Raw genomic sequence first — 23,951 nt, 5'->3', positions numbered from 1 at the left:
GACGGTTTGGGTGTTTGACTATTTGGGCTGGTCCATCGCTCCGTCCGGCAAGGTGGCCCTGAACGGTGGGCCCATCATGTGTCAGCCCACTGGCATCGACGGCCTGCCAGTGCCGGCCTGCCGGGCTGTTCGCTCCCGGCGCGTCGAAATTCCTTGCGTGACGTGTCCCCCCCTTCCGGTTTTCTTCAATCTGTGGTCACGCCCTCTGGAAGCCGAGAGCCCGAGAAGGCGGAGACCCCGGGAGCAGAGGGGAGAGCAGCGCAGCCGCCATGGACCGCGTGCAGCTCGTGCTCCTCGGCCTCCCCATCCTCCTCTTCTGCTCCGACCTCGTCACGCTCTTCGGGCCGGAGCAGCTGCCCACCCCGCAGCCCGACCTGCCGCCCCACCCCAGCCCCGACGCGGCCTCCGACGCCGTCCAGCCCGACGACATCGCCGCCGATGCCGCCGCTTCCGCGCAGATTGCTGTAAGTCCGAGCTTCGCTGCTCGATCCAGTGCCAATTTTGATCTTCGATCTAGTTTGAACTAGACGAGTCATGTGCTTTTCCCTCTCTGTTGACTCTTGTGTTGTAGGAGCCGCAGGTGGATGGGCCTGCCTCCGGCACCACCGTCGAGTTGAAGTTCTGCGCCTCCTGCTCTTATAGGTAAAACCATGTACTACTCATGGCTTCTGTCATCTGTGGAGTTGTTAGCTGGTTTGGTAGAATCGATAGTGTCGAATAATGGCCAGTGAATCACAGATCAAACCCGACAGGTTTCGTCAGATTTCCTTGTAGCCCTAGATCGCAGGGGTTCAGAACTATGTATCAATAGTTAAGACCGCGTTGACCATACTGATATCTAGAGTACAAGTTTCTATTGTACGGCCGGCCTATAGCTTTTCTGTTACTGTAAGGCCCCAAAATGAGATCCATTCTGAATTTAGATTTGAGTTCAGTGTGCAACACACGAGCACCTAACTTATCTGAGCTGATACCATGAGCTCAAACTCCAAGTGTCATCATGATGGGAATGGCTGGTTGACTGTAATTATAACACCTAAGTAACCTGTGCAGAAGCCAGAAATAGGTGGAGTCATACCTTGTTCTAGTACCGTACTTCCTAATACTGGTCGTCTTCTAGTTCTTTTAAGACCATAATAAGGACTGATGGTAGTTGTCTTCTAACATTTTCATATATGATCTGCTTCCTGTGAAGCATCGCTGAAACTTCTTACTGTTTGCCAATGGTATTGCACAATGGGAAAAAAAAGCACACACATTTTATTTTTCAAAATAATATCGTATTCTTCTGTTTTCATCTTCTTAATTCAAAGATACACCAGCATTTTCTGTATTCACTAACCAACAGTCCTTTAATTTATTTTTTGACACAAGGCTTGCGCCATGAGTTGAGTTTGAGTGCCTTCATATGTTTTTGGTTATTTTTTTGAAGTGAATAGCTTGTGATGAGAAGAATACCACTTACATAGTTCCACTAACTACTTCTCTCTTTTATGCATTTCTAGTGTCTGTTGGGTAAGAATGCAGATTCTCAGTCCATTCATTTATATTCTTTTAGTTTGTGAATGAGCATGTTTTGCTCCAAACATCTTGGTTCATCCTCTCAGGAATGCTCTAACTCTTCTCTCTGACCTAGTTCACACCCACTTATGCTCGTGGGTTATTATAGAGTCTGGAATGCTATATTTCTGTGGACTTCGCTGTGTTTTTTGCTCCTTTTTTATGCCCATGGCATGCTAGGAGAGATGAACTGAGAGAAAGAAGAGTTCATGCTGAACATATCTTTGTTTGACTTTAAATGAATAAACTTGTGTTGATGTGATGACCATTTATTTCAACATGTAATGGAGCAGAACCTTCTTTCACATGCTCTAGTGAAAATGCCTTTTGTTTTCTCTTCTATGAATTGGTTTGTGAGTTAGACAGATAACTTTAAGTCGAATTCTGCAGGGGAAATGCAGTCACCGTGAAGAAGATGCTGGAAACCTCATTTCCTGGTATTCATGTCGTTTTAGAAAATTACCCTCCACCATTCCCAAAACGCGCACTCAGCAAAGCTGTACCTTTTCTTCAAGTTGGAGCAATGGCAACTTTAATGGCCGGTGATCAGATTTTCCCTAGGTTTGGAATGGTTCCACCTCCATGGTACTACTCGCTCCGTGCTAATAGATTTGGAACAATGGCAACAATCTGGCTGTTTGGCAATTTCGCCCAGTCATTTCTACAAAGTTCTGGTGCCTTTGAAGTTTACTGCAATGGACAATTGGTATGTTTGTTATGCATACATCCTTTTTTTTGCTGCAGTGGTTCAGTAGTACTTTTGCTTGTGTTATGTAATGTTAGAATCCCCCCCCCCCCCAAAAAAAAAAAACAGCCATAAGATCTTTTTTATGCAAACCAGTACAGCAACTGTTGTTTACTATGGTTATAACCCATGGTTGTTTAGTGCCAAAATTTCTAGTTATTATGGTTTGCTTCAATGGGATTTTCTTTATTTATATAATCTCTCTCGAAAGAAACTGGCATTTTGGAGCCCTCAGTCATAGCTGAACTGCAATGATGCTAGACTCTGTAGCTGAATCTTTGACTCAAAATGATCTGTTGTGTGGCACAATATCAGTTAGTGGTGAAACCTTGAAGCCAGAGTAAAGTTGCTGTAGAAGAGAGCTATATCTTGCATTTATATGTGCAAGTTGACTGTCCATTTATCTGTCTATTGGAGTTCTAATCCCAAGACCCCCTAGTTGCCATCAATTTTTTTCAGACCCTTGCATTGCTGTGTGTAGTGATACACTTGAATGATTAGATTGGGTTCATACTAAATTAGTAATAATCAGTAGACTAGCTGTTTCAAAACAAAGAGTAGCTTGCATGTTTCCTAAAACTGGTTTGCAATTGTACTTATTCCCTTTAATTAAATGAACTGTGCAATCTTTGTCCTGATCACTTAATAATGTTCACCAGGCGCTAGGTGCTAGTTGGGTGGTAGACCAGCTCCTAGCAACTAATTGGCAATTTGGTGGGCTAGGTGGCTGGCTTTTAGAACACAGTTACTAAACTTTGTTTAGTGTGTTTGAGGTGTTCTGTTTTTTTTTTTGCAAGATTAATTTCTTACGCAATCCATCTGTTAACTTTTGCTTTGTGTGTATGAAGTTCTCCTGGTTTTTCTTTTGCGAAGCTTAATTCATTATGCGCTCCATGTCTCCATTTGTACCCGATACACTAACTCAATTCAATTTCTTTCTTCAGGTTTTCTCAAAATTATCCGAACAGAGATTTCCCAGCGAGTTTGAGCTACGGGAGCTCATTGGCAACAGGTTACCAGATTCTCAATTCGGGAAAAATCTGGAAAAGGTTTGGTCATAGATGTTGATGTCAAGAGAGCCCACTTCATTTACCTGCTATTTAATTGATAGAACCGCTTGAAAGTTTACGCCTAATTGTCAATCACATGCTATTTGTCTTCTTCTTTTGTGAAGGCAGGTACTTTTCTTTTTGTTGTAAATAATGTTTTACCCTCGCAAAGAAAGTGAAGGAGTTCTGTGGCTATGTTAGTTTGTTAGAACTGTCATATTTACTCAAAGAGGATGTGAACCATAACGCCCCTTCTCGAGTATTCCTAATTAATTATCAGAAATAATTACTCTGACTTTGGATTGGAAGTGCATTTTTTCCGGATATGTTCTGTTGCCCTGGTTAAAGCGTCATTTGCTGTCGCAAACTACTAGATGATGCCCTGTGCTTTCTGCGGGATATATGATAGATATTGGAGAAATGATGAAATGATTTGGTTTGAAATATTATAAAAATGATTTGAGAATGATGATTGAGCATTGTACTCCTATATGTTTAGTTTTAAAATGAAATTAATTGAAGGTATAATTACTATGCTTGCATGTTGAACTTTGTGTGCTTAATGGGTTGATGTGATATGTTTGTATGTAGGTTTTAGGAGTGCTAATAAATACTATGCTTGCATGCTTGAGTTTTAGGTGTTTAGTGGACATTTTCTTTATAGAAAGAAGAGATTCATTTGAAACTCTATGACTGAATTGCAATGATTCAGCTATAGCTAGCTCTTTTTTTTTTTTGAAAGTACAAACAAATAAAGATTCAGACATATGGTGGTGTTATTAATCTCAATCCTATTGGAAATGATATTGATCCTGATATTTGCAACAAAAAAAAAACTGATTCTAAGATAGTCCTCGTGGCCTCTCCTCGAATTCATCAGATTCCTGATTCTAAGATGAGCCCCTTGATCGCCGGAGAGCGACCTCGGCAGCGTCGGTCAGATCCCCTCCCCGCCTGCGGGCGTAGAAAGGTATGGGTCCGTTGCCGGCGTCCGGGAGGAGTACCAGGGATCAAACTCTGGCCAGTGGCCTGCTCCTGGGCTCCTGGCGCTCCCTCTCAGCTGCAGGCGTTTCATCATTCTCAGCAACCGAGATGAGATGAGGTTATCTCATGGTCTAGTGGCACTTGCAGATGTTTACAGAAGTACCAGAGTTCAGGCCATCATATGAGTTCTCAAAAAAAAAGGGGGCCATCATATGCAGTTAAACTATTCTCTCCATTTCGTATTACATGATGTTTTGATTTTTTTAAAAAAATAATTCTTTTTAAGTTTGACCATTCGTAGGAAAACGTGCCAATATTTTTTAACACAAAACAAACATACTATAGATCTAATGTTAGACTTAATAAAATTAATTGTATTGTAGATGTTACAAAATTTTCGTATAAACTTGATTAAACTTAAAGATGTTTTACTTAGAAAAAAAAATCAAAATGTATTATAGTATGAAACGGAGGAAATTAAAGGCAAGCAGGCTGGCTGTCGTTCCCCGTGGATGATGCAGGACAGTAATCTTGGGGCTTGTTTGGTTCTTTGCTATGTACTCCCTCCGTCCAATAAAAAGACAAACTCTGGTTTCCGTGCCCAACGTTTGACCGTCCGTCTTATTTGAAAAAATTATGAAAAAAATTAAAAAGACAAGTCACGCATAAAATATTAATCATGTTTTATCATCTAACAACAATGAAAATACGAATTATAAAACAATTTCATATAAGATGGACAATTAAAGTTGGACACGGAAATTCAGGGTTTGCCTTTTTTTTAAAGGACGGAGGGAGTGTAACCTTGCCAAAAAAATTTTGGCAAAAACTGGCTAGGTTTTTGTTTAGTTTGCTACCAAAGTTGTATTTAGGTATTTAACTAAGCCAAATAATTTGGCAATGGCAATTTGACATTTTCTTTGGTTTGGCTGAGTTAGAGCAAGTTTTATGAAAGGGATAGCTGCCACCTTCAATTTTATCTTTATCATCTCTATATAAATTAAGAAGTAGTCTGTACAGTATGTTATCTCTAAACATAAATCTCAATAAATATATTTATTGAAGTTTGTATTGGGGTTGTATCTTACACGAGGGATGGCTTAATTCTTTCTTTCATCTCTTCTCTCTTCCACAACAGTAAATAAATCTACATGGTATGTAGAGATAAAGTGCTTACAAACTTATAGTATTTGCTCTTAGACCGTAAACCAAACAAACCCAAGAAGCCTGATAAAAAAAGCCAGTGCACAACTAGCAACAGCAATTCAGGTCGGTAATGGTTGCAAGTAAAGCGTTGCATTGAAGACGAAGTTGCAATGGTTGGTCTTCAAAGATGTACTATAAGTACTGTCACAGTGCGTACAAACCTTTCAGAGCTACTGCTAGTAAGTTGTGGCATTAATTAAGCCACATTTAATCATCGAACTGCAACATGTTAGTTCGCAGGAAGTGGTCAGCGACAGCTTTGTATGTGGCTTGCGTCGGATGGACAGAGTCCCAGAACATGAACTGGGCCGGCGTCGTGCAGGTCGGCATCAGATCGGTGCACAGGGGCCCCATCTCCAGCAGCCCAGTGCCGCAGCACCCCTTGCCAGTTTCGGCGAAACCTGGGTTAACAGAAGTTCCGAAAGCAACATCAAATGCTGTCAATTCTGTAAAAAACAACGCCGAAATTTTTCGATCGGTTTCGGCTTCAGATTTTCAGAAGTTAGCTCTTTACTCACCATACTTCTGGGGATGATCGACCATGTCCGTGAGAGGGGTGTAGATGTCAGCGTACACGGCTTTCGCTCCGGGCGAAGTTGACTGGAACTTGGTGAGCATTTTGCGGAGCTTGGCGTTGTACTTCTCCGCCTCCGCGTTCTGCTCCGCGATGCAGCCCTGTGGCCTCGGCGGCTGCCTCAGCGCCGCCAGCGTCATCTGCACCGGGAGGCATCCGACCGGCGGCAATCCGGCGACCAGGAGTCTCCGGGCGCCCAGGTTGTACAGGCTCTGCACATTGTTTGACCATATGGTTAAATCTTGGAAAGGTCAAATTCAGGTTTTACAGCGAGGTTGGGGGACTCGACACGTTTGAAGGTTGCAATGGTGCAGCATGCATGGGCAGATCCACTGTGTTGATGGATAGGATTCGATCTTGCTTGTTGAAACTTGAAACAGAGTGCCTAACTACCCTAACTGCAATTGCTTCTTGCCATTGTTTGCAGAGCAAGAGAGATCAAGGACTACATTTGCACCTGATCTCGTGCCAGAAATGCAAGTGCAATCAGTATCCTTACTTTCCAGGAACAAAGCACACTACGCACAAGTGCAATCACAGTTAGTTATAAACTGCGCGAGAACTTCTCACGAAAATGGCATTAGCACAAAAGTGCAATCACAGTTAGTTATAAACTGAGAACTTCTCACGAAAATGGCATTACGGTGACGTCGATATAGATACTAATTTAACTAATCTCCGAATCTCAAAGGTTTCGCATGCAACTTGCAGCATTGTAGCTGTCACTAGAAATGGACCGAGTTAACCTGAAGAAACGAATGGAATTCGCGAAGAAATTAACCTGAATGTACGATCGGAGCTTGCCGATGAGGAGGGCGTGATACTGGTCCAGCGTGTACTTGCTCGGCAGCAGGTAGTAATTCATGATCATGTCGTTCGTCCCGGCCGACACGAGGAACAGCGACTTGTTCACCACCTCACCGGCCTTGCCGGCGCCCATCCTCCCGACGAGCTCGCTAAAGTCCGCGATCTGCGAGGCCATCGTCGCGACGCCGGCGTTCGTCGCCGTCCTGTCGTCGAGTCCCGAGCCGCCGGACGCGAAGCTGACCCCCGTGGCGGCGTCGGCGTCGCTGAGGACTTCGGAGCCGGAGTGGTACGCCGGCAGGAGGCCCTTGACGCCGAGCGCCTCCACGAGGAAGTCGCTCATGATCTTGCCGTCGCAGAACCTCCCCGTCGGCGCGCCGCCGGGGAAGTCCTGGCCGTAGGGCGGGTGGTCGGCGCGCACCGCGGTGACGAGGCGGTTGTTGTTGCCCGCGTCGAGCGTGGAGTCCCCGAAGGCGAAGACGGCCGGTATGCGTCGCGCGCTCCCACCCCGTGACACGGCGGCAGCGGCCGCGTCGACGGCGACGACGACGATGCCGTGGATGGCGGCCAGGGAGAAGAGGAGGGCGGCGAGCGTTGGCTTGAGCGCCATGTGGGCAACGTACGCATGCACGTTCCAGCTAAGATGGTGTACACGCACAGTGCAGTTGGTCGCTCGTGTTTATATATGCTAGTAGCATCAACTGCTATCAGCATTGGCCGCTTGTATTTACGAGCAGCCTGTCAACTAACTCTTTGTCATTCTTGCATTGTTCATCAGCCCCAGTCAGATAATGGCACAAGAGGCGATGTGATTGGTTTTAAATGACCATGCATCCATTTAAGCATGCATAGAATTCAGGAAAAGAGATAATCTAATCAGTACCATTGAGTTTTATTTGGTTACTAGGGTTTGAAAAAAAAAAGAGATAATCCATTCCATAACATTGACAAAGGATGAATTCTACAATATACCACCGACAAAACTGAGTTTTATAATATAGCGTTGAACAACTAGTTTTCTTACTTACATACCATTGCCGCTAGTCAACGGTTAGTTTAATTCCGTTAAGAGAAAGAAAATGTCCATTTTACCTCTAGGGTACCGTGCGTACGATCATGGATTTCATTGGTCACGATCCACTAATTCTTCTCATTGATGAAAAATAGAAATCACTTGTCTTTCTATCATCCAAGATTATTTAATTAGGCATGGCATTGTGCAAAATCTCAATTTTATCCTAGGGGTAAAATTGCCATCTTTCTCCTTTAATGGTGTATGACTAACGGTTGACTAACGCTGATGGCATATAAGGAAGAAAATAAGTTGTTCCAAGGTATATTGTAAAACCGAGCTTTGTTAGTGATATATTGTAGAACCCGAGCTTTGTTGATGGCATAGAATGGATTGAATAAAAAAATGATGAAGAGCATGCCTATTTGGTTCCCTCATTTTGTAGTGTTGGATAAAACACATACTAACATACTAACTCTAGAAACAAGGTAGCAAAAGACGCATAAAGGCTCCTATATACTTTCTCCGTCCCATAAAAAATCATCTCTATATTAAAGTTCAGGATTGGAGGGAGTTGGAAGTAACCAGATGTGATCTATCCTGACTCCCTGAGTATGACAACGTTTGTTAAACTGTGATCAGGTATAAATGGGTGAAAAGCGATCTTAAAATCTTAATAGACTCATTACACCGGTAATCATCTATAAATGGGTCAACCAGCCTAGCAAAAACCCAACTACTGTATACTACAACTGTATGAAAACAGTGTTCATTAAACCGGTGATCAGCTATAAATGGGCACATGGTCTTCTTTACCGCTTCCATTATTTCCGTCAGCAAAAAAGAAAAACAATAGTTTGCCACTACTGAGGTTGCTCATAATTCTCCTTAATTCAAACATGATTAGCGCTTAATTCTCATAAAAAATTGGTAACTACTCATGCGTCATAAATTTTGTCTCATAACAAAAAACAAAAATATGACCCTTTCGGAGCTATTTTTTTCGTGTCATCATGCCCGTTTAGAATGTAAAAGTTTTCCTGGTTTTTATATACGAAATGAAATTGTTCACATGAAATTCCTCCTATGTTTCAAATAGACACTAGATTCTTTCTTAAAAATATTTTTTTTCCAAAATACCCACACTCAGAAATAGAAAATTTGAGGATTTGCCACTGTCAATCATGCGTGAGTCTTGGACTCTCTTCCCTGTCAAACACATGTGATTGACAAATCCTAAATTACGAGTGGCAAAATCCTCGTTTTATCCATCCGTTTGTCCATTACTGCGGTGGTCGAAGTCGTTAGTTGGAGGTTGGAACTTGTGGGAGTTTGGGAGCTTCAGAGTTCAGAAATCGGTATGGTCAGTCTCATCAGTGCCCATCTCCTCTCGCTACCCTCATCCGCGCCGCGCTCTCGCCCGCAATCGAGGCCGCCCCTCTCGCCGCCCGCCGCCGCCGCCGCCGCCTCCTGCTCCTTCGACCTGCCCCGGCCCCGCCGCCTCGTCGCCGACGGGAGCCGGAGGAAGGGGACGATGGCTGCGGCGATCCCGCCCGAGGCAAGCGGCCTGGCCCACGACCTCGGGTCCGCGGCCGTCACCGCAGGCGTCGCCCTCGCCCTCCTCCGCTTCTTCGAGGAGCTCGCCAAGCGCGGGGTCTTCGAGCAGGTCAGCCACCGCCGCCTCTTCGCTTCGCCCTTTCCCCCGTTGGCGCGTCACTGGAGGCTTCTAGTAGCTAAATATCTCCAACTAAGATGCATGCTCCCTTAGTAGCCATTACTATTTGAATTTCGATGCAACAGTAAGGAGGTCGCTACTGAATTACACGCTCACTGACTCATACTACTGAGATTCCCATGGGTGGGTGACGAGACAGACACGCAGATTTGGATTCGTTTCTCGTATTTTTGCCAAGGTTGCATGTACGAACAATTATATTTGTGTGATCATCTTCACGGTGCTCTGCGCTTCTCCCAAGCAGTACAACTTGTTTGTTAAAATATTCAGCGCAATTAGTCCCAGCCTCCAAGCTGTACAGGAGTCCCATACTGCTAAGTATTAATTGTGCTCATCTGAGGTGTCTGTTTAGTAGTTTTACTTTGAGATAGGATTTTTAGGTGGGGATTAGTGATAAATGGGTAAGCATTTCCATATTCTTCCGAAATAGACCCTTTCAGTACAAGTCTAGTTAGTGCCTGTTAGATTCAAGAAAGATATAATGGAAAAGGTCCATGGAGATGCATGTGAAATATGTCAATTTGATGGTCTACCGTTATGTTCTAAGAATTCCAAGTTAAGAACGAGGAGCGAGGGTTGCGAAGCAAATCCTGATATTTTTGTTCAAGATATTAAAGCATATATTTAGTGCGAGAAGTAGGCTTATGAGTCTTGTATTTCATTCCGGTCTCTGTCCCGTGCTGTTCTTTCTTTGATTCTAAATAACTTTTATTTCTCTTAATGGAAAAAATGCGCCCCTGGGTATTCCCGAATTTTATGCAGTTTTTATTCAAAAGTATAATGTTACCTTTTCTAGTTTCTGTTAACAAGATTGATCTTTCTATCCCATTTCCAACACTCGTTTAGAAAAAAAAAATCAAGCATGATATTTAAGCCATAAAACCCCTCAGTGTCTCACTCTGCACATTGCAACTCTTAAAGTTTTACTTTGCAGCGCATTCATGTGAGATAATCCACCAACTGTTGTTAAATATATTTCAGAAATAGTGAAAAATGAAGTATAAGTTCCCACCAACAAAAACTCAGATTCACAAAATCTTGGGGTAAATGCACAGCACAGCCTTCTTACCAGTAATTTCAGATGGATGTCTGATGGCTGGCATTAGCTCATTGACACCAGATGAAATTCAGCTAGGTTCTCAACATAACATAGACATATAAACTGAACCATGCAATTAGCTGACAAATTAACAGTAGTTTTTCTTATTGAGATTTGCTTCAATACGATGATGCTTTCTATTGATAAATTCCATTTGTTTGCCTGCAGAAACTCAATAGAAAACTTGTGCATATAACTATCGGTATGGTATTCTTGCTCTTTTGGCCTCTTTTCAGGTAAGAAAATCTAATTTTCTCTGGTCAACATAAATCACCATATTGGTACTCACATATTGATGCTTTATACAGCTCAGGAAGCTATGCTCCTTTCCTGGCTGCAGTAGCACCAGGGATTAATATTATAAGGATGCTTCTGCTGGGGTTAGGAGTAATGAAAAATGAAGCTATGGTAAAATCAATGAGCCGATCTGGAGACCCGAGGTTGTATACTCGCATACACCAACCTTTGGCGATTACATAATTAATAAGCTTGTTTCTGCTCATATTTGCCTTTTATTCTTTGCATTTTTCACTCTGATTTTCCTTTTTCCTATTCTATGCCTTCTTTTTGGCACAGATTTGCTTATTCTTTGTTTCTGTTGAATATCTATAGTTGCTGCTGCTGCTGCTTCAGGTCATGATCCTTTAGACTTCATTTTCTCATGAACACAGGGAACTTCTCAAGGGTCCACTGTATTATGCTACCACTATAACTTTTGCCACTTCTATATTCTGGAGAACCTCTCCAATCGCTATAGCCCTTATTTGCAACTTATGTGCTGGGGACGGTATGTGCGTATATCTCCAGTCCTTAGCTTAGCGTAAACAAGCTATGCATACTTTCCTTGCTGACATTCCCTCCCCCCCCCCCCCCCCCCCACTACACTTTCAGGAATAGCAGACATAGTGGGGAGACGTCTTGGCCAAGAAAAGCTTCCATACAACCCCAACAAGTCATATGCAGGCAGCATAGCAATGGCACTAGCTGGTTTCATGGCTTCAATTGGGTAATTATTTGAGAGGCTTTTACTGAAGTTTTCTGTTGCATATGTGTTTTTAAGTCATTCATTCGCATATTGTTCAGGTATATGCATTACTTCCAGTCATTCGGTTTCATTGAAGAAAGCTGGTCCTTGGCTTTTGGCTTCCTTGTTGTTTCTGTAACTGCAGCACTTGTAGAGTCCCATCCCATCAGCACACATTTGGATGACAACTTGACTGTTCCTTTAACATCATTCCTAGTTGGTAGCCTTGTTTTCTGATGTTTACCTTTGAAGGAAAATTACTGGGAGATCTTCTGACATGTAAGGAATATTTCAATAAGGAACTTTGGTTCCAATGGTATGAACAAAATTGCCCACTGGTACTTTTACCAACTAGCATTATGTACTTCCTTGTGAAAAAGAAAACATTATATACTTTGTACAGATTTAGCTAGATATTTGAAGTATGTCAAAAAAACAACCTGCTTTTTATTTCTTCCATTTGCTCCCTAGGTTGATGTGCGAATAAGCATTCTAAAATGATCCCCATTGAATTACTGGCTTATCCCAAACGCTTAAGTGATGCACTGGATCTGTTCAACTAGCATCGATTTTCAGTATCCAGGACGGTAGGTTCATGTCCCTCCTTGTAAGGCTTTTTTTCTATTGCAGGTTATGAAACAGTGTAACTTTACGGTTCCCTTATTCCGATAACCTATAGAAGTTTCTCTCAAGTTGGTAAGTTGATAATTCGGCTATGCTACAGCGGAGGTAGACAAGCCTCCCAGCATTTCAGTAATCCTGGCAAGCATTGAGCATACCTAATCGATTACTCTGAACTCCTTGTTGGGATTCACCTTCATATTTGTGTTGGATCCTGCAAGCAAATCATTAACCCTAAACCATCTAGCCTATATTTATGCTTCGGCCTTCGCCACAGCATGCATTCGTGTGCACTATACAACTCGCATGATCCAAGTTGTGGTTACAAATATGACAGGATGACATGACTGTGACTTAGAATGTCCCGTTGAGATCCAATCCCCAGCTGTTACCCCATCACAGTCAACCTTACACGGTCACTTTACGATAAAAGAGATGGTTCTCCATTTCGAGGACCTTTGGAGGGGGAATATACTGAAGAGCGATCCCATGGGACCAATCTCCAGTATTCAGATGCAAACTGTACCTCCGTTGTACAGATCATTTTTCAGATAAGAAAAGCAGGATGCCATGGAAATTTATATCTGAATAGCATGGTTTTCTTAGCTACAGCGTACATGACATGATTCAGCCACATGATTAATCAAACAATTGCCTGCTTTTATTTTTGCTAGGGAAAAAAATGCCTACATTGACCTATGTATACAAGAGAGTTCTTATCAATGGTGACGGTCTCTCTTTTTTTTTTTATCTTTATTTCGTAGTGGAATTGGATTCTCGAAACTATGTCTTATGTCTTAAATATGTAGTTTTGTGATACTTTATATTAATGTGTACTCCATCCATCTCTAAAACAATAACCTTTTAGCTATGGCCACTGTCCAAGTTCATAGCTGAAAATACACTTTTTTAGAGACGAAACAGGTAGTTTCGTAATAAATTTGGTGTTAAATTTATAGTTATGTTATACACTGTCTTGAATTTATAAATTTACAATAGTTTAATCAAATGGTTTTTCTGTTTCACTTGCGATAGCTTTTTTTGGCTCCTATCTTTCATTTTTTCATCCACAGGATCTTGCATCAAGATTTGTTACACTCACACCGAAAAATTTATAGTTACATGTTTGTTTTTTTATTTGTTTATTTCATTTAATACGGGCCCTATTCATTGGTTAAAAATTCTATAATATTTGAAGCTATAAATCTGACGAAAGATTAATAGGTTAGTCCCATCATTTGAATGTACCTTTGTAAAATGTACATACTCAATACCGAAGACTAATTTTGATGCATCTAAACAACTTGGAATTGGACACAGTACCGATAAATAGATGAATTTCCCAACTAAAGCTGGCGACTTTACTGTTATGTATCTTAAATCGAAGCCCCTAACACATTCCAAAATTGGAGATTCTCAGCTGAAAGGCTATCTAGCGGGCATCCGCATGGCTGCCCCCACAAGCATACATGCTGGAGTGGACCACTCACATGTACTGTCAGCATATCCTACGTTCTCTCCTGTATCCTCCCGTGCATCGGACCTCGGTTGACAAGCAGTTCGTTTGCACAAAAAATCGCAAAGAAGTTTAAGAAATCAATGAAAGACTTAACAAGAGGTTAAGGAAGAACAAACTGTATGTATCCCTCCATAGTCTAACCATGGGCCAGAGTTGCCCTGGTTGACCCGGAAACCGGCTACGGCTCCCCACATTTCGTCCCCACCTCGCATCGGTTCAAGCGCGCGTCATCACGACTCGCGAGAGCTCGTCTCAAACCAATAATTAAACTCACAAATCGCCATCTCGGCGCGGCTATTAAACGCCCATCACAACGTAGCTAGCCGGCCACTTCGCGTTCCATCGCTCGCTCGCTCTCTCGCTTTGCTTCGAGCTGAGAATGCACCTAAGGATGGCGTCGCCGCCGCAGCCCGGGCCGTACATGCCGGACCTGCCGGCGGTGCCGGCGTGGCTGAACAAGGGCGACACCGCGTGGCAGCTGGTGGCGGCGACGTTCGTCGGCATCCAGTCGATGCCTGGGCTGGTGGTGATCTACGGCAGCATCGTGAAGAAGAAGTGGGCCGTCAACTCCGCCTTCATGGCGCTGTACGCCTACGCGTCCACGCTTATCGTGTGGGTGCTCGTCGGCTTCCGCATGGCGTTCGGCGACCGGCTGCTCCCGTTCTGGGCCAAGGCCGGGCCGGCGCTGACGCAGGACTTCCTGGTGCAACGCGCGGTGTTCCCGGCGACGGCGCACTACGGCAGCGACGGCACGCTCGAGACGCCGCGCACCGAGCCGTTCTACGCGGAGGCGGCGCTGGTGCTGTTCGAGTTCGAGTTCGCGGCCATCACGCTGGTGCTGCTCGCCGGGTCGCTCCTGGGGCGGATGAACATCAAGGCGTGGATGGCGTTCACCCCGCTCTGGCTCCTCTTCTCCTACACCGTCGGCGCGTTCAGCCTCTGGGGCGGCGGCTTCCTCTACCAGTGGGGCGTCATCGACTACTCCGGCGGATACGTCATCCACCTCTCCTCCGGCGTCGCCGGCTTCACCGCCGCCTACTGGGTAAACACACGTGCAACCGTGCATTGCATGCATCGTGTTCGACTGTTTGTTGCACTATTCACACGCCTCCATGTTACAACGTGACTCTGACAGGTGGGCCCGAGGCTGAAGAGCGACAGGGAGCGGTTCTCGCCGAACAACATCCTGCTCATGATCGCCGGCGGCGGGCTGCTGTGGTTGGGCTGGGCCGGGTTCAACGGCGGCGCGCCGTACGCCCCCAACGTCACCGCCACGGTCGCCGTGCTCAACACCAACGTCAGCGCCGCGACGAGCCTCCTCACCTGGACCTGCCTCGACGTCATCTTCTTCGGCAAGCCCTCCGTCATCGGCGCCGTGCAGGGTATGATGACGGGGCTCGTCTGCATCACGCCCGGCGCCGGTAACAAATCTTTCGTCCGATCAAAACCACAGCACACACACAGTTCATGGGTCCAAATCCTCACGTACGTTTTGCATGGACGCAGGGCTGGTGCACACGTGGTCAGCGATGCTGATGGGCATGTTCGCCGGCAGCGTCCCGTGGTTCACGATGATGATCCTGCACAAGAAATCCACCTTCCTCATGAAGGTCGACGACACCCTCGCCGTCTTCCACACCCACGCCGTCGCCGGCATCCTGGGCGGCGTCCTCACGGGCCTCCTCGCCACGCCGGAGCTCTGCGCTCTCGATTGCCCGATCCCGAACATGCGCGGCGTCTTCTACGGCAGCGGCATCGGCCAGCTCGGGAAGCAGCTCGGCGGCGCGCTGTTCGTCACCGTCTGGAACCTCATCGTCACCAGCGCCATTCTCCTCTGCATCGGCCTCTTCATCCCGCTCCGCATGTCCGACGACCAGCTCATGATCGGCGACGACGCGGCGCACGGGGAGGAGGCCTACGCTCTGTGGGGGGACGGTGAGAAGTTCGACGTGACGCGGCCGGAGACGACGAGGACGGGAGGTGCAGGCGGCGCGGGCAGGGAGGACACCATGGAGCAGAGGCTGACCAACATGGGAGCCAGGGGTGTCACCATTCAGTTGTAGAAGACGGGAAGGGTGTGCTTGCTCGTTCCAGTGATTCTGATGATGTATGGCACTGATGTATGTTACTTTCAACGTTTAGTGTTAATTCGGTGATGTAATGCTGGTGTAGTTTCTGTTATTGTTAACTGAATTAGTTCATCGAAAACATGAGAATTATCTGGTTAACAAAAAGTTTATGAGGTGAACTTACGTACTCCCTTCCTTTCAGATTACTTGCCATTCCAGCATTAAGATTTTTATTAAAATAGATTGCATGTCATAAACTTAGATTGAAGTATATCTAGATTTATAAACTTGGTTTAATATAATGTATCATATTTAAGTTCATGGTACAAATGACGTAGCTTGGGCACTGACAAAGATAAGGATTTTACATTTAGGACTATCTTTTACAATATGCTTTCAAGTCGATCCTCAAACTCAAATATTTTTCTGCATGACTTATGTAACGCCCCGTAATAATTAGATAAGAAAAGAAAAATAAAAGCAAGCAGGGAGCTAACCGTGGAATTTTTTTTATTTATACTTTTTTTATTAAAATATTTACAAAAATAATTTGTTGTTTCGAAAATTTACAAATCTAATCGCCTGCCGCCCTTTGGGAGGGCGATTTTTAAAAATCGCCCTTCCACAGGGCGGCAAGGGACCTAAATGTAAATTTTCCAGCATAACTTGTTAGCTCTATAATTTTACAATTTAAAATTATATTATATAAAGTCAGATGAAATAAAACTTTATATCAAAATTGTAGAGCTCAAGGAGATCTACAACTTTGTAGTTAATAACTTTTTCATTTAAGATGTTTTAGATATCCAAATATTCGTTACAAAATATAAAACACATTTTAAAAAATCTCAGATCTACATTTCAAACGACATTGGATGGAGATAAACTTTATATAAAGTTGTAGATCTTGATGAGATCTATAACTTTGTAGTTTATCACTTTTCCATTTAAAATCATTTGGAGTATCGAATAAGCATTATTAGTTTTTAAGCAATTAAAACCGGTGGGAAGGGTTTGATCACAAATAAAAATTTTGTATTTAGGTCCCTTGCCGCCCTTTGAGAGGGCGATTTTTAAAAATCGCCCTTCTTAAGGGCGGCAGGCAATTAGATTTGTAAATTTTCGAAACAAAAAATTATTTTTGTAAATATTTTAATAAAAAAATGTATAAATAAAAAAAATTCGCTAACCGTGCATGCAGCAACAGCTCTGCTGTTCTTGGGCCTAGCCCATGGCGACTAGCTGCAGCAGTAGTAGTACAGCGAGGGAAAAAGTACACCGAAGGTCCCTCAACTTGTTATCGAGATAAAAAACGTCCTCCAACCATAAAACCAGATATGCGGGATCCCTCAACTATACAAATCCGGTCATCCAAGGTCTCTTGGTGGTTTTCAACCTGGTTTTGTCCGACGTGGCGGCTGAGTCAGCGTGGGACCCACATGGGCCCCACATGTCAGCTGGCCACATCATCACCCTCTCTCCTCCTCTCCCTTTCTCCTCTCTCTCTCACTCTTCTCGTTTGGTGCTCTGGGTAGACCGGCGCCGCCGGCCGACAGGGTGATGCGGGAGAGGAGGTCCGGCGGCCGGCGACGTCGCGGCGGTGGCGGCGACGGCGACGACGACGCGGGAGCAGGGGAGCAAGGCGGCGGCGGCGGTGACGGCGTGGGAGCAGGGGAGCTCTCGCCGTCGTCGCCGAGGGCCCAACCACGATCTTGTAGCAGCGTCGGTGTGGCGACGAAGGGGAACCCGCCGAGGAGTGCTAGGACCACGTCGGCGCCTGGCTCGCTCAGACTGCCGGAACTCGCCCAGCGGGTCGTCGGACTGCTTCACCACCGCCACGCTGCCGTCGAGCCCCACACCGACGCCATCGTCGCCGTCACGGCAGTCTCCTGGTTTGTCCGTGGCATCGCCGTTGCTGCCGTTCTTCTCCTTCCTGTCCTCCTGTGATGGCAACGGCGATGACGACGGCGGCGAGTGCTTCTTGTCGTGGTTCTGGTGGTGGCTCTTCCGGCCCCACGACGCGACGCTCTGCTCCAGCTCGCTGAGCTCGCGCAGAAGGCCGGAGAAGCTCTCCGGCCCGTAGTCGCCGCCGTCATCGTCGAACTCCACCACGGAGCGCTCCCACAGGAAGGACGACAACGCGGACGTTATGGTAAGAGTGTCGGTCGTCGTCGACCCCGACGGGTTCATCCCAGCGCTCCTGCGCCGCGTCGCCGTTGTCGACGGCGTCCCCACCACCGGCGCCGAGACGGACACGCTCTTCGCGTCCTTGCAGCCGCAGCCGAGCGTGAACCTCACGCCGGCGTGGCGCTTCTTGGCCGAAACACCAGGACTCATCATACCCTATGATCTCGTCACTCACTAGCTAAGCTGCATGTGCAAACTGTGCGTGCGTTGCAAGCTCAAAAGAGACTTCCGGTTTCTCTCGTGGGCTCGCGCGCTGCAAGCATATAAAGCAACGGAGATGGCATCATTGCCATTTGCCATGGCAAGCGTGCACAAGTGCGTGGTCCACGTCGCCGCCGCCACCGCCGACTTCTCCTCCCACTGCCTCACCGCCGCCGCCGCGGTGAGTTCTTCCTCGTCGTTTCGCTGCTCCCTCCGCGGCCACTCCGCCGCGGTCTTCCGCCTGTAAAATTAAAGGTGTTTTTGGTTATTATTCTGTGACGAACAATTGGACATTGGAGATTATTGGTTTTGTTATTTGGAATTTATTCACGAAGTGGTTTTGGAGATGATTGGATTTACAGGTGAATCGCAGGATCGTTATTTCATGTGACCGGTCAGACCGGGCAGTGTGTGCCGGTCAGACTGGTGTGTAATGCGCGGTCAGACTGGCGCAGCCCGCGGTCTGACTGGCCGACACTGTGTCGGTTTCGGTTTCGGGTTGTTTATTTGGATATCCGAGTTTATTTCATGATTATGGCTTCTAGATGGATACTATACGTATGTAATACTATTGTTTGCTGCTAATGAGTCAAGTTGGAGATAGCTTGGTATCGGAATATGGTTTCTTTGTTTGTTTCATGTGTAGGTGACTCGATGTCTTGGGAGAGTATTTGCGGTGATGGACCGGGAGTCGGCTTGGGGATAAGACGACGTCCGTGATGGTCAGAGATCATGCGGGATACTTAGGCTAGAGTTGATGCACGTGGTTGATGGAGATTTTATATGGCATACGATGGAGGTGTTGTGTGCGTATGGGATGCGGAGTCGAATTTGGAAGGAGTCCAAATTTGGTACGATTGGTTATGTAAAGTTTCTTTCTTGTACTAGAGGGTTTCCTAAGGTGTTTAGGACTCTTAGTATGAGTTTGGTTCGTGGCTTTAGGCTGCCTACCTCATGTATAAATAGAGGGGGAGCGTGAGGCTTCCCGGTATCGCTTTAGAGAGCAATTGAGTTGAGTTTAGAGTTAGGGTTTCGAGTTTAGTCGAAATTTTTGTAAGGAGTGCTGTTGGTGCACTTTGTAAACACAGAGAGAATCAATAAAGTCGTCATCTACTTTAAGAGTTCTTCAATTTGTGTTTCACCGGGTTTCGGCGGTCTAACCGGCGATCTACCGGCGGTCAGACCGGCGGCAAGCGGCGGTCAGACCGGCGGGTGCACGGCGGTCAGACCGGAGGTGACGACAGGCGCGGCAAGCAGCTTCAGCGGTCAGACCGGTTGATCTATACCGGTCAGACCGACGACATCCGAGCGGTCAGACTGGCAAGGCAACTTCGGTCAGACCGATCTCCGTCGATTTTGAGGGTAACTTTTATTTCCGCTAAAAGTTTTCGGTTTTTGGGTATACCAACCATTCACCCCCCCTCTGGTTGGCTTAGTTCTTGTGATTCGATCCTACACCGCCGCCCGCTCCGCGCGCGACCAGGCGCACGTCACCGCCCGCCTCGCCGTCCTCGGCCACTGCCACCACGCCGCCATCGCGCGCCTCCTCGGCGTCTCCGCGTCGCCCAACGGCTCGCTCTTCCTCGCCTACGAGCTCCTCCTCGACGCGTCGCCGCTCTTCGCGCTCCACCGCAACCCGAACAACCCGTCCTTCACCCTGCTCGCGTCGTGGCAGTCTCGCCTCAAGGTTGCCGCCGACGTCACCGACGTGCTCCACTACGTCCACCTCCAGGCCGACACCGTCCACCTCCACAACCGCCTCCGGTGCGTGGCCAAGGACGCGGCAGCGCGCGCCGGAGATGTCGTGGGTCGCCGACAAGTTCCACATCCCCACCAACAACTCCATCTCCATCTCCATCGCTCCATCAATTTGGGTTTCCGCCACCTTGGGCAGAGTGAAGAGGACGGGGCGAGCACGGCGGCCTCAGCCCAAAGCGAAGAGGGCGGGGGAGACCGGAGGCCGCCGCCGCCGCCGCCGCCTTTCTCCCCTGCTCCCGCCGCCGCTGCCGCCTTGCTCCCCTGCCCAGAGAGCCACAGAGACAAGAGTGAGTGAGAGAGAGAGGAGGAAGGGAGAGAAGAGGGGGAGAGGGATGAGGCTGACGTGGCCAGCTGACATGTGGGGCCCATGTGGGTCCCATGCTGACTCAGCCGCCACGTCAGACAAAACCGGGTTGAAAACCACCTAGGGACCTCGGATGACCGGTTTTGTATAGTTGAGGGACCCCGCATATCTGGTTTTGTGGTCGGAGGACGTTTTTTATCTCGATGACAAGTTGGGGACCTTCGGTGCACTTTTTCCTACAGCGAGCAGCAGTAGCTGGCCTTGGGCCATATAGCCGCAAGCAACAGCAGCAAGCAGTGTTTAGCAGCAGCAGCAAGCTAACCGGCAAGCAAGAGGAGCCAATATTAAGGGCTTGTTCACTTTGCTACCATTTTCAACCTTATTAAGTTTTGGCATTGCTAAATTTTAGTAAGATTGTCAAAATTTTGGTAAGGTTGTCAAATTTTGGCAAGATTTCGTATGTACTAAACTAAAATTTGGCAACAAACTAAATGTAGTCACTTTTTTTTTAACTTTGCCAAAAAGTTAAGTTTAAAAATGGTAGCAAAGTGAACAAGCCTTAATATTAATACCATCTCGCCAATTTGAAAGAGAGGGAGCAGCTTAAATACTTTCTCCGTTCCAAAATATAAGTACTTTTAGACTTCGACCCGGTTTTCGAGATGCTACTTTGACCAACAATATTTACAAAATTTTAAAATGTTTAAATAAAAAATTGCATATTATGATAGTTTGTTTAATGATAAATCTAGTAACATCAAATTTACATTATTAATCTTTTTTATTTCTTTGCTATTAATACTCAGAATTTAAAAAGTTTGATTTGGTACTATTCTAAAAATGTTTATATTTTGGGACGGAGGGAGTAGGAGACTGGCTTGCCCGAAAGGCCGGAACCTTCAACACAGGGTACGAATTCTTTTTGCATGAAGCGTTGACAAAAAAGTAGTGTATCGTAGTATATGTGTGGTTCGACTGAATGAGTTGGGCCTAATACCATTTTCAGGTCTTGGGTGTCACGCTTGTCCTAAGAATTTAATTTTTTGGATGCCAAAATGCGCTTGACGTAACAATTTTTTGGATGTCGAAATGCATATTTTTTAATGGTGACGATGGAGAGGAGAGGAGGACACATGGAGATGGATGCTAGGGGAGTAGGATTAGCGGCAAAATGGCAGTGAGATGATGATGGTGTAGTTAATGGTGATGATGCGGTTGACAATGGCGGCGGGATTGGTGGCGCCTTTAGCCTTTGTCCAATCTCTAAGCGCACTTAGGGATAAGCATTCGGTCTAACCGAGAAATTCGATTCTGTTTCTCGGTCTTTTTAAAATTTCGGTCATAAAAAACTTAAGACCGATCGGTCAAAAAAAAAACTGAGGACCGAGCACTTCGGTTTTCAGTTAGTTCGGTTTGGTCTCGGTCATGACCGAATAACCCGAGCAGTCTCAAAAAAATCACAAAAGCCAAATAACAAATATAAGGTTGACAAATCAAAAGCAACTCAATAGATCAAGATGCATATGCAAATGCAGATTCAGAAAGACAAATCAAGCTCTAGCCTCTATGTTTGAATCCCGTCAATCTCCACCAGGTGCGCCGAATCCTACGGCCGCGGTGGTGAAGGACGACGCCGGCGTGGTGGAGGCGGAGGCGGCGCGATGGAGGCGGAGGGCGGGCGGAGGTGGAGGCGGCGCCGACGCGGTGGGCCGAGGAAGGACGAAGGCGGTGCCGGCGCGGACCGCGCGGTGGAGGGCGGAGGCGGAGGCGGAGGCGGCGCCGGCGCGATGCTGGAGGCTGCGCCGACGCGGTGGGCCGTGAGCGGATGGAGGTGGCACCGGCGCGGTGGAGGCAGGCGGCGGCGTGGCATGGTGCTGGAGTCTGGAGGCTGTGAGCGCGAGTGTGAGGAGTCCGGGCGTGCGGCGCCTGTGAGAAAATTGCATATCTACCATCCCATAAGAATGGCTTCGCTAGAATACTATTATGAAAACGGGCTTCGCTGGAATACCATCCTCAACCAGAGTGTCTTCGCCAAAATGCCATCCCGGACGGAAATGCCCATGGCTCTTCTTCCTCCTCCATCCCACGTGTGAAGAGCTCGCCGGCGGCCATGGCTAGCTCCCTCCCTGCCATCCCCGCCGCACGGGCGGCGGGCGCGGGCTCTGGCGGAGGGCTACGCGGTGGCGGCAGGCGCGGGCGTGGGCTCCGGCGGATCGGAGGGCTGCGCGGTGGCGGCTGACGCGGTCGACGGCGGCGGCCGCGGGCTCCGGTGGAGGGCGGCGTGGTGGCGGCTGGCGTGGTCGACGGCGGCGGCCGCGGGCTCCGGCGGAGGGCGGCGCGGTGGCGGCAGGCTCGGTCGATTGCGGCTGGCTACGCGGTGGCAACGAGGAGGCGGTGGCGGCCAGGAGCTGCGCCACCGGCCCCACGCGCACGCGCGCTGGCGGGATCCGCACGTCGTTGCCGGAGTCCTTCCGCGACGACCTCATCTGCACAGGCGCTGGCGGGGATGGCAGGGAGGGCAGCGCCCCAATCGCCATCGGCAAGGCGGCATCGGCACGGCGGTGGAGATGGCCATGGCCGCCGGCGAGCTCTTCACGCGCGGGATGGAGGAAGAAGAAGAGCCAGGGGCATTTCCGTCCGGGATGGCATTTTAGCGAAGACACTCTGATTGAGGATGGTATTCCAGCGAAGCCCGTTTTCATAATGGTATTCTAGCGAAGCCATTCTTATGGGATGGTAGATATGCAATTTTCTCGGCGCCTGTGTGGAGCCGAGTGGGAGACGGGAGTAGGGTTGGACGGTTGGTGATCTAGGGTTTTTTTAGTACCGGGCCTCCTAGCCTCCTAGGCCTATTGGGCCAGTTCGGTTATTTCGGGTATTTCAGTTAACCGAGCCCAATAACCGAAATGCCCGAAATAAATTCGGTCTTTTGATGTTAGGGACCGAACAGCTACCCGGATTTTTGGGTCTCGGTCTTTTCGGTTCGGTCTAATTTTGCCCACCCCTAAGCGCACTCATCGCCGACGCCCACGCTAACGACCTCCTACAGCCACCATCCTCGCCCGTGCCATAATACTGTTGCGCAAGACAGCCACAATGCATCCTCCATGGTGTTGAGCTCCTACTCAGCCGTGTACAGATCCACTCCCAAGGCACCAAATCAAGAGACATGAGCACTAGAGTCGTCTCACGACCAAAATGCCAATAGATCCAGCTACCACTTACAACAAGAGCCAGTTAGCGCCACCGTCAGGACCCCAACATGGCTTGCTACCATGATCAGGGAAGACTATGGGGAGGAGACTCCATCGCCGTTATCTTTGGCTGGCATGCCCTTTGGGTGGCGTGCTCCTGTGGTTGTGAGGTGGAGGGTGGGGAGGGGGAGAAACTGGATACGGGTGTGACAGCAATAGTCCACCTAGATAGTCCGGATTATAACACCATGTTCCGATCATCTTTCGAGTCTGGCTGTCTCTAAATCCGATGAATTGGGTGTAGTC

At 47.3% G+C, this 23,951-nt stretch overlaps 6 protein-coding genes across 6 annotated transcripts; 3 read left to right on the top strand and 3 right to left on the bottom strand.

Annotated features, from left to right (window-relative positions):
• The first annotated feature begins 214 nt into the window (after positions 1-214).
• LOC4327437 (selT-like protein) lies at positions 215-3,662 on the top strand. Its single transcript, XM_015756170.3, has 4 exons — positions 215-464; positions 572-642; positions 1,951-2,266; positions 3,250-3,662. Exons 1-4 carry the CDS (start codon positions 270-272, stop codon positions 3,364-3,366), a joined length of 699 nt encoding a protein of 232 aa, XP_015611656.1. The 5' UTR covers positions 215-269; the 3' UTR covers positions 3,367-3,662.
• Positions 3,663-5,362: 1,700 nt separating this feature from the next.
• LOC4327436 (GDSL esterase/lipase At2g40250) lies at positions 5,363-7,576 on the bottom strand. Its single transcript, XM_015789396.3, has 3 exons — positions 6,900-7,576; positions 6,063-6,330; positions 5,363-5,945 (listed from the first exon to the last, which is right to left on the bottom strand). The coding sequence occupies exons 1-3, from the start codon at positions 7,530-7,532 to the stop codon at positions 5,752-5,754; spliced, it is 1,095 nt and encodes a 364-aa protein (XP_015644882.1). The 5' UTR covers positions 7,533-7,576; the 3' UTR covers positions 5,363-5,751.
• A 1,654-nt stretch (positions 7,577-9,230) lies between these two features.
• Positions 9,231-12,138, top strand: LOC4327435 (probable phytol kinase 2, chloroplastic). Its single transcript, NM_001409103.1, has 6 exons — positions 9,231-9,600; positions 10,937-11,004; positions 11,077-11,208; positions 11,440-11,555; positions 11,660-11,774; positions 11,852-12,138. Exons 1-6 carry the CDS (start codon positions 9,295-9,297, stop codon positions 12,027-12,029), a joined length of 915 nt encoding a protein of 304 aa, NP_001396032.1. The 5' UTR covers positions 9,231-9,294; the 3' UTR covers positions 12,030-12,138.
• Positions 12,139-14,261: 2,123 nt separating this feature from the next.
• Positions 14,262-16,187, top strand: LOC4327434 (ammonium transporter 2 member 2-like). The gene is made up of 3 exons (NM_001409104.1): positions 14,262-14,974; positions 15,068-15,353; positions 15,439-16,187. Exons 1-3 carry the CDS (start codon positions 14,312-14,314, stop codon positions 15,993-15,995), a joined length of 1,506 nt encoding a protein of 501 aa, NP_001396033.1. The 5' UTR covers positions 14,262-14,311; the 3' UTR covers positions 15,996-16,187.
• A 1,320-nt stretch (positions 16,188-17,507) lies between these two features.
• LOC107277154 (uncharacterized) lies at positions 17,508-18,341 on the bottom strand. The gene has a single exon (XM_026025031.2). It carries the CDS (start codon positions 18,339-18,341, stop codon positions 17,508-17,510), a length of 834 nt encoding a protein of 277 aa, XP_025880816.2.
• A 3,690-nt stretch (positions 18,342-22,031) lies between these two features.
• On the bottom strand, positions 22,032-22,988 carry LOC136355503 (uncharacterized). Its single transcript, XM_066308151.1, has 2 exons — positions 22,582-22,988; positions 22,032-22,377 (listed from the first exon to the last, which is right to left on the bottom strand). Exons 1-2 carry the CDS (start codon positions 22,986-22,988, stop codon positions 22,032-22,034), a joined length of 753 nt encoding a protein of 250 aa, XP_066164248.1.
• Between the last annotated feature and the right edge of the window lie 963 nt (positions 22,989-23,951).

Source organism: Oryza sativa, chromosome 1, assembly GCF_034140825.1.
Source record: "Oryza sativa Japonica Group chromosome 1, ASM3414082v1".
NCBI classification, from domain to species: Eukaryota; Viridiplantae; Streptophyta; class Magnoliopsida; order Poales; family Poaceae; genus Oryza; species Oryza sativa.
The sequence above is the reverse complement of the archived record's forward strand: the minus strand, read 5'-3'. Positions and strand labels throughout refer to the sequence as shown.

Bases quoted from the DNA above. Each gene is read 5' to 3' on its own strand.
- LOC4327437 (XM_015756170.3), top strand. From the start codon at position 270: ATGGACCGCGTGCAGCTCGTGCTCCTCGGCCTCCCCATCCTCCTCTTC. The intron at 643-1,950 runs GTAAAACCATGT...CGAATTCTGCAG, and splicing joins TGCGCCTCCTGCTCTTATAG to GGGAAATGCAGTCACCGTGA. The intron at 2,267-3,249 runs GTATGTTTGTTA...TTCTTTCTTCAG, and splicing joins TTTACTGCAATGGACAATTG to GTTTTCTCAAAATTATCCGA.
- LOC4327436 (XM_015789396.3), bottom strand. From the start codon at position 7,532: ATGGCGCTCAAGCCAACGCTCGCCGCCCTCCTCTTCTCCCTGGCCGCC. The intron at 6,331-6,899 runs GTTAATTTCTTC...AACAATGTGCAG, and splicing joins AGCTCCGATCGTACATTCAG to AGCCTGTACAACCTGGGCGC. The intron at 5,946-6,062 runs GTGAGTAAAGAG...CTGTTAACCCAG, and splicing joins CGATCATCCCCAGAAGTATG to GTTTCGCCGAAACTGGCAAG.
- LOC4327435 (NM_001409103.1), top strand. From the start codon at position 9,295: ATGGTCAGTCTCATCAGTGCCCATCTCCTCTCGCTACCCTCATCCGCG. The intron at 11,209-11,439 runs GTTGTATACTCG...TCATGAACACAG, and splicing joins AGCCGATCTGGAGACCCGAG to GGAACTTCTCAAGGGTCCAC. The intron at 11,556-11,659 runs GTATGTGCGTAT...CTACACTTTCAG, and splicing joins CAACTTATGTGCTGGGGACG to GAATAGCAGACATAGTGGGG.
- LOC4327434 (NM_001409104.1), top strand. From the start codon at position 14,312: ATGCACCTAAGGATGGCGTCGCCGCCGCAGCCCGGGCCGTACATGCCG. The intron at 14,975-15,067 runs GTAAACACACGT...TGACTCTGACAG, and splicing joins GCTTCACCGCCGCCTACTGG to GTGGGCCCGAGGCTGAAGAG. The intron at 15,354-15,438 runs GTAACAAATCTT...GCATGGACGCAG, and splicing joins CTGCATCACGCCCGGCGCCG to GGCTGGTGCACACGTGGTCA.
- LOC107277154 (XM_026025031.2), bottom strand. From the start codon at position 18,341: ATGATGAGTCCTGGTGTTTCGGCCAAGAAGCGCCACGCCGGCGTGAGG.
- LOC136355503 (XM_066308151.1), bottom strand. From the start codon at position 22,988: ATGGCGATTGGGGCGCTGCCCTCCCTGCCATCCCCGCCAGCGCCTGTG. The intron at 22,378-22,581 runs GCAGGGAGGGAG...ATTTTCTCACAG, and splicing joins CCGCCCGTGCGGCGGGGATG to GCGCCGCACGCCCGGACTCC.